Source organism: Hemiscyllium ocellatum, chromosome 8, assembly GCF_020745735.1.
Source record: "Hemiscyllium ocellatum isolate sHemOce1 chromosome 8, sHemOce1.pat.X.cur, whole genome shotgun sequence".
Taxonomy (NCBI): domain Eukaryota; kingdom Metazoa; phylum Chordata; class Chondrichthyes; order Orectolobiformes; family Hemiscylliidae; genus Hemiscyllium; species Hemiscyllium ocellatum.
The window spans coordinates 92,449,022-92,461,214 of NC_083408.1; the positions used below are offsets into that span (position 1 = coordinate 92,449,022).

General features: G+C 41.6%; 1 protein-coding gene across 2 annotated transcripts in view; it reads right to left on the reverse strand.

Moving 5' to 3' along the window:
- galcb (galactosylceramidase b) overlaps positions 1-12,193 on the reverse strand; it is a 75,169-nt gene that overhangs the window by 50,228 nt on the left and 12,748 nt on the right. For both annotated transcript variants that reach the window (XM_060828557.1, XM_060828558.1), the window contains exons 4-5: positions 4,854-4,967; positions 3,268-3,407 (exon numbers count right to left, since the gene is read on the reverse strand). In XM_060828557.1, coding sequence (XP_060684540.1) covers positions 3,268-3,407; positions 4,854-4,967 — 254 coding nt within the window. The remainder of the gene's footprint in view (positions 1-3,267; positions 3,408-4,853; positions 4,968-12,193) is intronic.

Below are 12,193 nucleotides of genomic sequence, written 5' to 3' on the forward strand. Positions count from 1 at the left end.
AAGGAACCTTTTAAATTAATTAAGGGTTTCTGCCTCAACCAACAAGCCTGGTGGTGAATTCCAACATCCATCACCCTCTGGGTGTAAAAGTTTCTCTTGTGTCACTTCTAATTCTTCTCCCAATCAGCATAAATCTCTATCCCCAATACTTGACCTTGTTGCTATGGAAAACAAGTCTTTCTAGTCTACACTATCTATGTCCCTCAGAACTTTGTAAATTTCAGTGAAATCACCCTTTAGCTCCCTCTGTTTTAAGCCTATTCAATATTTCCTCGTAGCTGCATGTTTCAAGAATTGGAAACATTCCTGAAAATCTCTTATATATCTTCTCCAGAGTAATTATGTTCTTCCGGCATAGCAGTGACCAAAATTGTACACAAAATTCCAGCTGTAACCTAATCAGCGTTTTATACAGTTCCCAGTGCCTTACTACAATCTGTACAGGCAAAAATCACTGGGCCTCTTCCCAAACCACAATCAATTCCCCATCTCCCTTCTCAAAAAATTCAACAAGTTTGTAAAAGATGACCTTTCTCAACAAAACCATTCTAACTGTACCTGATTAATTCAGGTCTTTCTAACAGACAGTTTATCCTGTCTTTCAGAACTGATTTTAATAATTTGCCGATAATTATGTGACCTGCTCCTTGCACCTTTTCTAAAGGATAGCACAATGTTTGCATACCTCCAATCCTCTAATGCTCAGAGCATCCACTTTGTACTCCCTAGCTTCCTTTACCAGACTACAATACAATCCATATTGCCCCCATAATTTATTCATTCAAGGTGGTCAGTTCCTCCAGTACTTCCTCATGCATAATGCTTTAGGCATCCATTATTTCACACTTCCTCTTCAACTTGAGGATCTGCAAAATTCCTGCTTTGTCATCTTCACAAAAGGAGGAAGTACTTATGAAGAACCCTGTCCACATCTTTGTTATCCCTGCACAAGGTACCATATACATCTCTGATCAGGCCTACCTTTCCTTAGTTATCCTCTGAAAGTAACGATAAAACATTTTTGGATTTTCCTTGACTTTAACTGCCACTATTTTCTCATATCCTCTTTCCTATTTTACTTCAACCTGTACCTTTTTTGTAAAAAAAAAATTCAAGGGATGTGGGAGTTGTTTTGGCTAGCCAGCATTTATTGGCTATTCCTAATTTAAGTTTTTGTAACTGTCAGAGGCTTGTTTTTTTAAAAAATAAACTTTAGCCTATCCTATAAAGATCTGGATGAACAGGAAGCTCTAGATTTGGCAGTACTACCCTTTACGTGCCAAATAAAAACTGATGCGTTTTTCTCCTCCCCCCCCCACCAATTTTCCATTCTCTTTTGTCTCTAATAACACCCCTCCTCCAACCCTAATCTGCTGCCTCACAGCGCCTGAGACCCGGGTTCAATTCCCGACTCAGGCGAATGACTGTGTTGAGTTTGCACGTTCTGCCCGTGTCTGCGTGGGTTTCTTCCGGGTGCTCTGGTTTCCTCCCACAGTCCAAAGATGTGCGGGTCAGGTGAATTGGCCATGCTAAATTGCCCATAGTGTTAGGTAAGGGGTAAATGTAGGGGTATGGGTGGGTTGCGCTTCGGCGGGTCAGTGTGGACTTGTTGGGCCAAAGGGCCTGTTTCCACACTGTAAGTAATCTTATCTAATCTAAAAAAAATCTGAAAGAAATCCCCAAACAGATTGTTAGATTGGTAAATGAGTTTCAATGATTCATTACAATTTCTTGTATCTACTTGTCTGATTTTAAGGTGAACTTTGAATTGAATGAAAACAATTTATATCTATATGATGGCATTATAAAATAAAAACAAAGGCTTGACGCAGGAATATTATAAAACAAACTATAACATCGTGTAATACAAGGAACTATTAGACAGTTGAGTAAAGTCTTGGGCAAAGAAATTGTTTCCAAGAAATCTCAACAGAGCAAGGTGAATTAGAGATGTATAGGGATAGTGATTCACAGCGTGGAGCCTAGGAAACTGCAGATATGGCCAACAATGGTGGAGCTATTAAAATCAGGAATGCATAAGAATCAGAATGGTGCAAATATTTGGGAGGGATGTGGCACAATAACAAGTAACGAATAGAGGGGGGAGTGAGGCTGGGGAGAGATGTGAAAAGGATGACAAACAGGAACCAATGTAGGCCGAATGCACAGATGTGATTGGAATGCGGATAAGCTCAGGTTTACAGAGAAATGCAGAAAACCAGTCAGGAATGCAAATATAGAAGTAACAAAAGCATGAATGAGATTTTCAGTAACAGATGAGCTGAGACAGGAGTGAAGTTGGATGATATTAGAGGTGGAAATATCCTTGCCATCATTATTACAGACTGAGGTTGAAGTTCATCACAGATTTAAAATATGACACCAAGGATGCTAAAGAATTTCATCCTTTTGCCCTGATGAGGAATGGAGCTGGTACTTAAATAATGGAGTTTGGAGTGAGGACCAAAGATAACACAATCAATCTTAGAAAGAATTTCTGTTTGTCCAATAGTGAATATTGGATATGTGGGCTGATAATTGGGAATTAAGAGCAGTGGTGGGTGAGTTAAAGCTAGAGTCGTCAGTACATTTGTGAAAACTAATATTGTGCTTTCCGATGAGATCGCCGAGTTGCAGATTCAGGGCAGGTTATCTGAAGTTACCAGAGATAGCAGTTTGGGAGCAGGTTGGAAATCCAATGCAAGTAATTTTCTTATTACAATCTGATGGACAAGAATGAAACCACTTGATAATAATTTCACCAGCTGACAACAGTGCAGAGGTACTAACAGTGAATAGTATGAACAAATATGGCAAAGTTACAGGCAAACAAAAATGAGAGGAACTACTTTTGTAACAGTCACAAAAGATACAATTTGTGGCTGTCATAAGATCTATTTAGTGCTGTCATAAGAGGTGTTTTAGTACTGTAACAAGGACAGAAGCCTGATTGGAAGGAGTCACCTTAATGGGAACAGGTAGGGAGTCTCATAGGCAAATTGAATTCAGGGAGGACATGGGAAGAGACAAGTGAAAGATCAGAGTTCAGAGCAATGCCAGGATTGCATAAAAAGAAAGTTTGGCTAAGTACACTCAAGAAAAGGAGAGACGCAGCAGAGGGCAGCTTATATCATGGTCTGATCACAATGTCAAAGGAGTCAATCTGCTCTTCATTCATTTTTCAAAGATAGAGGGCACAACGAAAGTTTGATTATTATATGCTATAACATTCAGATTTCAACAACATTAATTAACACAGGTACTAACCCCAACATAATCAATATCCAAATTATGATAGGATTTGGCACCATGAATCCATGAAGCAACATAATAGGCCGTTTTGTCTGGGCAGGTATAAGGCCAGTTGGTTCCACAGCCAATCCAACCAGGAAAGGCCCAAGGTAACCCTAATAAGAAAATAAACACTCACTAAACAAATGCAGTTGATATAAAGCAATATTAAAAGTCTTTCAAATTCAATTTTGTTGAGTTTAAGTTTTAGAGTTTCTTCTAAATGTGGTAACATGTGATACACTTCCAAGGTTGCAGTTTAATCAACTGCCTTGCCCTTCACTCGGGCATCCCAAGGTAAGCTGCAAAACCCCCATTTCCAAAACAAGCAACTCATCCAAAAGCATGAAAGAAAAAAAAATTCTTGTTTTTTTTTTCTGGTGATTCAATGCCTCCGCACCAATTATATCTGTGATTGAAGAACAATTGGAAAATACTGTTAATTTCCTCTTCTCAATCAAGGCTTTAAAGAAACAAACAAACAAACACACAATCATCCAAGCAGTTCTGTATATAACATAAGAAATGTGAATTGAACTAACAGCATTGTGCATATCCCTACACCCCAATGCAGCAGTAGAAGGTTACAACTCACCAGCACCTTCTCCAGGGCAATTAGGAATGGACAAATAAATGCTGGCTCAGACAGTGACACCCACATCCCATGAACTATTAAAACAAACTCAGAAAAGTGATTGATTTATTTTTATATCAAGATTAAGGGCTGGAGAACTAAAAAAGGAATGTGTATTTGATACTGAAGGTATTCTAGCTAGTCTCATAGTCACTCACGTTTACTCAAATGTATAATCTATAAAATAGAATTATATAATATGCATTCTATATTTAATGAATAACAAATCTCTATTGGTTTTCAGTTCCAAGTTCTCACTTTATTGACCAGTTTTCTTTCAATCCTTTATCAAATGCCCTTTACATTTCTGAAAATCTTGTCTAATTTCCTTGAATAGAATGGAGACTGATACTCCAGTGCATTCTGAATGCCATTCATAGGGATAAAATTTTGTTTGGCAAACTAGGAATTTCTACAACCGAACCGTTAACTTCTATCTGGAAATTTTGTTACAAATATAAAAAGAGGAACTGGAATATTAATATTCTGTAATTTAAGAGTCAAAAATTTGAGAACATTCTGGGAATGATTTTTTCTTCAAGTACATGATTTTCATTTTGTCTCCACTCGAATATCTTTGAGCCAGATGGACACAGGTCATTTTCACAAAGTGTGCTGTCACTCCAGTATAGTATAAAGGAATGGTGCACTGTTGCAGGTGAAGTCGTTCAGAGAAAGCAGTCAATCATGATCCTGTCTCCATAATTTTTAACATGCACCTGAACAATGTTAATTTAAAAGGCACAAATCGTCCTATGTTCTTCCACCAAAATTCTTTCTTCAGAGCAAAGAAAATCAGATTTGTCAGTCATTAATCCGACTGCAATTCATTGGATATTGCTGGCAGAGAATGGTATGACCATCAATTGACTGTAATTTGAGAACCAAAAGGATTGCATGGTTGACAAGGTGTTACTTAAGTACATACCTATTAATTTAATATTAGGATTCCTCTTTTTAGCTTCTTTCATTAGCCACCACTCATATCCTCGTGAGTAATTTTCATCGTTCTCATCGTGCATGTGTGATGGCTCAGTCCCATCTATTTAGCAAATAATAAAACATGCCTTAAAACAATTCAATGTTAAAATACAAATTAATATTTAATAGGTGTTGGTACTAATTTATTGTCTCAATTACTAAGGTGTCTAAAATAAATAGTACCATAAATGTGGCAAATATAAATTACTCAATGCCACCTAATGGTTGTCACAGTCCCTAATATCCTCAACAAAAGATTAATGATAAAGAGATCATAGTCTCACAACCAAATAAAACTTAAGGTTGTTCACTATTCAATGATTATGCAGGAATGCAAAGATACTCCTAGTTTCCCTTCACCACCACTAGCTGATAGTATGCAGTAACAACACAAGTTGAGTTTGCCACTAATAGGGAGCTGTCATTGAGCCAAAAAAGTCGTTTTGTCTATCACACAACTGAATAACATGGTATGCTGAAAAATGTGGTGCTAGAAAAACACAGCAGGCCAGGCAGCATCCAAGGAGCAGGAGAATCGACATTTCGGGCATAAAACCACAAGACATAGGAGTGGAAGTAAGGCCATTCGGCCCATCGAGTCCACTCCACCATTCAATCATGGCTTATAAGCCCTTCTTCAGGAATGAGGCTGGTGTGCCAGGCTGAGCTGCCTGGCCTGCTGTGTTTATCCTGCACCACATTTTTCAACTCTGGTCTCCAGCATCTGCAGTCCTCACTTTCTCCTGAATGACATGGTATACAAATTTCAGTGCTCATATGATAAGAGCAAAGTAAGCTGTATATTGCAAAGACTGGCAGGATACATCAAACAGCATATCCATTTGTTCACATTAAGCAAGTTACTGATCATATCCACTTATGATTTCTCCGCCAAAATTTGGAGGAAAGGGAGCTCATTTGACTGTCTCAATTGTAAAGTAAATTTGACTGAAGGATAGAGAATCTTAAAACATGTAAGGATTTTTTTTTTACATGCAATTGCAGATTTAATTGTAGCAAACATCCTGTCTGCATATTGGAAATATGTAAGTGGTAATAGACATCAAAGACATGTCTCTGAGTATTCCATAAAGATATTTGAGAGAGATGGACCTAGAGAGGTTCCTACGGCAGCATTATCTGTTTGGACCTACATTGGTGACATTCAAATTGAACCGAACTGTGCAAGTTGCTGAGTTCATAAATTTCATAAACACTTATTAATGCAGTGGTGGCAGGTTCAGATTGTGAGATATAATGCTGCAGTGCAGAGGTCTGTAATTTTCTTGAATGATATATTGGCGAATGTTAGTGCATTGACACTGCATTGCAAGTCATAGAGTCATGCAGCACAGAAACAGACCCTTTAACTCAACTTGCCAGCACTGAGAAGATATCCCAATCTGACCCAGACCTAATTGCCAATATTTGGCCCATATCCCTCGGAACCCTTCCTACTCATAAGGCCATCCAGATGCCTTTTAAATGTAACTGTACCTGCGTCTACCACCTAATCTGGCAGCTCATTCCATCAATGCACCACCCTCTGTGTGAAAAGTTGTCCCTTAGGTCCCTTTTGAATCTTTCCCTTCTCACCTTAAACTATACCTTCTGGTTTTGGATTCCACTCACACTCCCCAAGGCCTGACTATTAACTGTATAATTTCTATATGGTCTTTGCAATATGAAGGAATCCTTCACTGTTTAAATGGAAAACTTGCTCAAAGCTGATTGTAGCAATTAGCCCAATCATTTGGACAGTTCAAGATGGCAGAGGTAAGATAGGTAAAAGGGAGATATAAAAGGGACATCATAGAATCCCTACAGTCCAGAAAGAGGCCAGTAAGTTTGCATATGTCCTCCAAAGAGCACACAGCCACAGCCAATTCTGGGGTCAATTCCCACCTCAGGCAACTGTCTGTGTGGAGTTTGCAAATTCTCCCAGTGTCTGCGTGGGTTTCCTCTGGGTGCTCCAGTTTCCTCCCATGGTCCGAAAATGTGCAGGTTAGGTGAATTGGCCATGCTAAATTGCCCGTAGTGTTAGGTGAAGAGGTAAATGTAGGGGAATGGATTTGGGTGGGTTGCTCTTCGGAGGACATATACAGAGTGAAGGGCCTGGTTCCACACAGTGAGTAATCTAATCATTAGGTCAGGATATTTGGTTGGCATAATGAGTTAGACTGAATGGTCTGTTTCTGTGCTGTTTGCAAAGTTTTGGGCTGAATTAGATACCATCTGGGTGGACCACCCAACTACATTTAAAGGGACATCCACCAAATGGTCCTGGCTGCATGCCCTCAAGACAACTGATGTTTAGTATCTGACAGGTCTGACATAGCCAATGCTGCATAGCAATGAAGTCAAGATTATAGGAGAGGCAGATGAACCCAGGGCACCCCTACTAAAGCAGATATTAGAGGATCAGCAGGAGCCCTTCAGCAGAATTAAGGCCGAAATCCAGTGAGTTCTGGGGAAACTGCTCACCAGTTGGACAAAAATAACAAACACCAAACAACAGAAGAGGGAGGGCACCTCAGAATATGGGGAATGACTCTTTAGGGTATACCAAGAATGCTCAGGAATTCCCTAGACAGACTGCTCTGATCGGGCATTTATTCAGGCTTTCAAGGACGAGCTGTCTCCCGCGCACCAGGCAGTCCTAAAAATGGGGTTTGTTGTTCTCCAAGACTATGATGCCTGGCAGAATAGGCAACAGGAATTTAGGAGGACATAGGAGGAAAATTCCCCATGCGCATAAAGCCGGAAAAACTAGGCGCCTTCACAAAGACAAAATCCAGACCCATGTCTCACAACTGTCGCAAAATGGGTCACTTTGTCTGGGATTATAAGGGGAGGAAACAGAACACTCTGAAGACACTAGTTGGAAAAAACATGGCAAACCAACAAACACCGAAAATACATCGTACTGACGTCTAGCAGCTCCATGGACACAGATGATAAGGAAGGAAGGAGTTATGTGACTGCACTGGTAGGGGGCAGAGTGAGAGATGCTAGTGGACTCAGGAGCCTCCATATCTATTACTGACCTATCCCTAAGTAACAAAATGATTTATGTGAAGGGAATTAATGGACAACAAACCCGTGTACTTCAGTGAGACCACTCTAGTAGAAATCAGTAACCTGCATATATTGATGTGATTTTATGTATGTAAAAATAATTAAAGAACTATTACGGGAATGATTTAACAAAGGAGTATGAAGTCCTTAATGAATCTGGGAAGGGCGAATTAATCTGGCCCCGTCCCAATGGGAGAAAGGAAGAAATGAAGACTTATGCGAGCCACTTGAGCACTGTCCAAGTCACCTCCACTATGGGACACGATTGGCAGCTAAAGGATAATGGCTTTAGCGTCATTTGCACCTCTGTCCCAGGGATATGGGCAGAGACTAAATTAGAAACAGGCTTGATTAAAATTGACCCGGTAGTCACGGAGGGTCCAGAACACAAGCCTCACCACCAAATTCAATCAAACCTGAAGCCAGAAGAGCGGTTGCGGAAATTATGAAAAGATTAACAGAGAGGGAAATTCTCCAAGACACTGCAAACACAACTAATTCCCCCACATGACTGGTCAGTAAACCTGATGGAAGTTACCATCTCATTTGATTGTACAGCCCTAAACAGGTCCTAACTTACACCCTATTGTCACCAATCCATTCACAATCTTAAATGGGCTCTCCCTGATGCACAAAATCTTTACTGCACTGGATATTGTGAATGGATTCTGGTCACCACCCCATCGTGGCTCCCAAGATAAGTTTGCATTCAAAGTTTGTGCGAAGATTTGTAGCTCGGGTGATTGTTGTAGTGGTTCTGTTCGCCGAGCTGGAAGTTTTAGTTGCAAACGTTTCGTCCCCTGGCTAGGAGACATCATCAGTGCTGTGGAGCCTGCTGTGAAGCGCTTCTTTGATGTTTCTTCCGGTATTTATAGTGGTCTGTCCTTGCCGCTTCCGGGTGTCAGTTTCAGCTGTCCGCTGTAGTGGTTGGTATATTGGGTCCAGGTCGATGTGTTTGTTGATGGAGTCAACACCACACCACAACTCACCAATCGAATAAATAACACACTAAGGAATCTACAGAAAAAACGGACAGATAACCAAAGCGGACCTACGAAGAATGAAACCGGAAAGCAACAACACCCCCAGATTCTATGGACTACCCAAAGTACACAAACCAGACATCCCACTCAGACCCATAGTATCACTACCAGGGACACCAGCATACAAACTGGCCAAAGAACTACAACAGAAACTGAAACACCTGGTCAGCGGATCCAAACATTCCATACAATCAACACAGGAATTCTTGGACGCCATCAAGAATACACACATAGACAAAGAAGAAACCATGATCTCATTCGACATGACGGCACTATTCACTTCGATTGACAAAACCTAGCCAGAGAAACAATAGCCAACCTACTGGACATACAGAACAGAAAACAGGACGCGGAACCGATCAACAAAGACGGCATACTTAAACTACTGGACTTGTGCCTCACTACACACTTTACATTCAACAATCAGATATACGAACAAATCAACGGAACACCCATGGGATCACCAATCTCGGGACTCATAGCAGAGGCAGTTATGCAAAAGGTTAGAACAAACAGCCCTACCACAAATTCAACCCAAACTCTGGATCAGATATGTCGATGACACGTTCGTAATCATCAAAAACACGGAAATAGAAAAAACACACCGGATCATCAACGCCACACTCACAGGAATCCGATTCACGAGAGAAGTAGAAAAGGATAGCCAACTCCCATTCCTAGACGTGATAGTACAGAGAACACCGAATGAAGAATTCACCACAAGGGTACACAGGAAAACAACACACACAGACCAAGTCCTAAGCTATGAAAGTAACCACCCCAACACACACAAACGAAGCTGCATCAGGACACTATTCAAAAGAGCTACAACACACTGCAGTACACCAGAACTGCGAAAAGAGGAAGAGGAACACCTATACAAGGTATTCGCCAAAAACGGATATCCGCGCAACTTTATCAACAGATGCCTAAGAGATAGACCACGGAACGAGGACATGCCACAACCAAAAGGACTAGCCACACTACCATACATCAGGAGTGTTTCAGAACTGACAGCCAGACTACTGCGACCCTTAGGACTCATAACGGCACACAAACCAACAGCCACGCTCAGACAATAACTTACTAGAACAAAGGAGCCAATACCCAACATGAGCAAAACTAATGTAGTGTATAAAATACCATGCAAGGACTGCACAAAACACTATATAGGACAAACAGGAAGACAGCTAACAATCCGCATACATGAACACCAACTAGTCACGAAACGACACGACCAGCTATCCCTAGTAGCCACACACTCAGACAACAAGCAACATGAATTCGACTGGGAAAACACTACTATCATAGGGCAAGCCAGACAGAGAACAGCCAGGGAATTCCTAGAGGCATGGCATTCATCCACAAACTTCATCAACAAACACATCGACCTGGACCCAATATACCAACCACTACAGCGGACAGCTGAAACTGACACCCGGAAGCGGCAAGGACAGACCACTATAAATACCGGAAGAAACATCAAAGAAGCGCTTCGCAGGAGGCTCCACAACATTGATGATGTCTCCTAGCCAGGGGACGAAACGTTTGCAACTTAAACTTCCAGCTCGGCGAACAGAACCATTACAATAAGTTTGCATTTATCATAAGGGATGAAAAGTATACCTGGACCAGATGTTCCCGGGGATTTAGTAATAGTCCATCCATCTTTCACCGTGTAATGAGGGAGGTACTCAGGGAGATCGACCTGCCCCACTCCTGGCTTCTGAATCCAAACCAAGACATCAGGAGGTGCTATGCTTAGTCCTGAAGCACTTGCAGGACAAAGGGTTAAAAGCCAAACCAAAGAAAGCTCAAATTGAGAAAACTAGACAGACAGGAAGACAGCTAAACAACAGATGCCATGGCCCGTGATAGTCCGTGGTGAGAGAAAGGTCTTAGGCTGTTTAACTATGAAAGAAATTTTATCCCCGAGTTTGCCAAAGTTGTTGAGCTCATACAACGACTGGTAAAAGGAGTTAAACCTACATCGGGCCCCAGTGACTGGAGCAAGACGACTTCTATACAAAACTGAAAGCGGAGTTAACGTCAGCATCATTTTGGGAGTACCAGACGCTAGTAAAGACCTCCACATTTACTGCAACGAAGAGGGAAGTTTTACTCAGCTGTAGTAATACAGCTCCTTGGCGAAAAAACGGCAACCTACAGGGTACTACTCTACTGCTGAGGGTCCCGTGGTGAACAGCGCGCCCAGAGATACAGCTGCTTTAGACTGTATCGTATAGGCTTTGAGGATCAGTGAGCCTATTGCGATGACAGGGAATATAGTCTTGCATACCAAACACACCCTTGTAGAAATGTTAAATACGGGAAGATTATGCGCTGCTTCTAACATGAGAAGGGGCAAAATGGCAGACTGTTCTTTTGCCACCAACCAAACCAATTACTATTGTATGGGATATTCAGGAAAACCCAGCAGAAGGGACGTTAGGTGACGGTGAACCACGTGTGTGGGAACATGGACGATGCAGTAGAGGAAAGTAGGGTAAAGAATGCACCCATGGAAGCACCAGATGAGCCCTGTTTGTGGATGGCATGTGGAAACATGTAGACGGTTTGCCACGAACATAATGGGCAGCAGTGAACATGGAACTATGAGGTGTCTGAGTGGGGAGAATAAGAGGCGGCCTGTCAGCCAGTTGGTAGAGTCAGTGGCCCTCACCCAGGCCTTCAAGAAGGCGACAGGGAAGAGGGTTAACATTTACACTGGTAATAGATATGCATTCGGGATTGTCCACAATTACATGACTGTTTGGAAAAGATGGGGATTTGTCACCACAATGCGGAAAACGGTTAGGGACAAACAGGAGGAGGTAGGATGAACAGAGGCAATTAGAGGATTGTCCAGAGGTTCCATCAGCAGGTAGTAAGGTTATATACCCGTTAAACCTGGCTTCACCCCCAAATGGAAATGTCACTATGAGTTTATCATTAGCGGTGACTGGAAACACTGGTCACAACTGAATATACAGACACCGATTGATGACCCTCACCCTCTGCTTTCTTGTCAGGCTGACTCCTCTCGCAGCCAGCTGACTTTGTTGTGCGTGCAGGCTGTTGTGAATGGACCAAGAGCGCAGGCTGTTGCACATGGGCGATATAGCCTTTGGACCATCATATAACTCCATTTGCAAGAATTATGCCA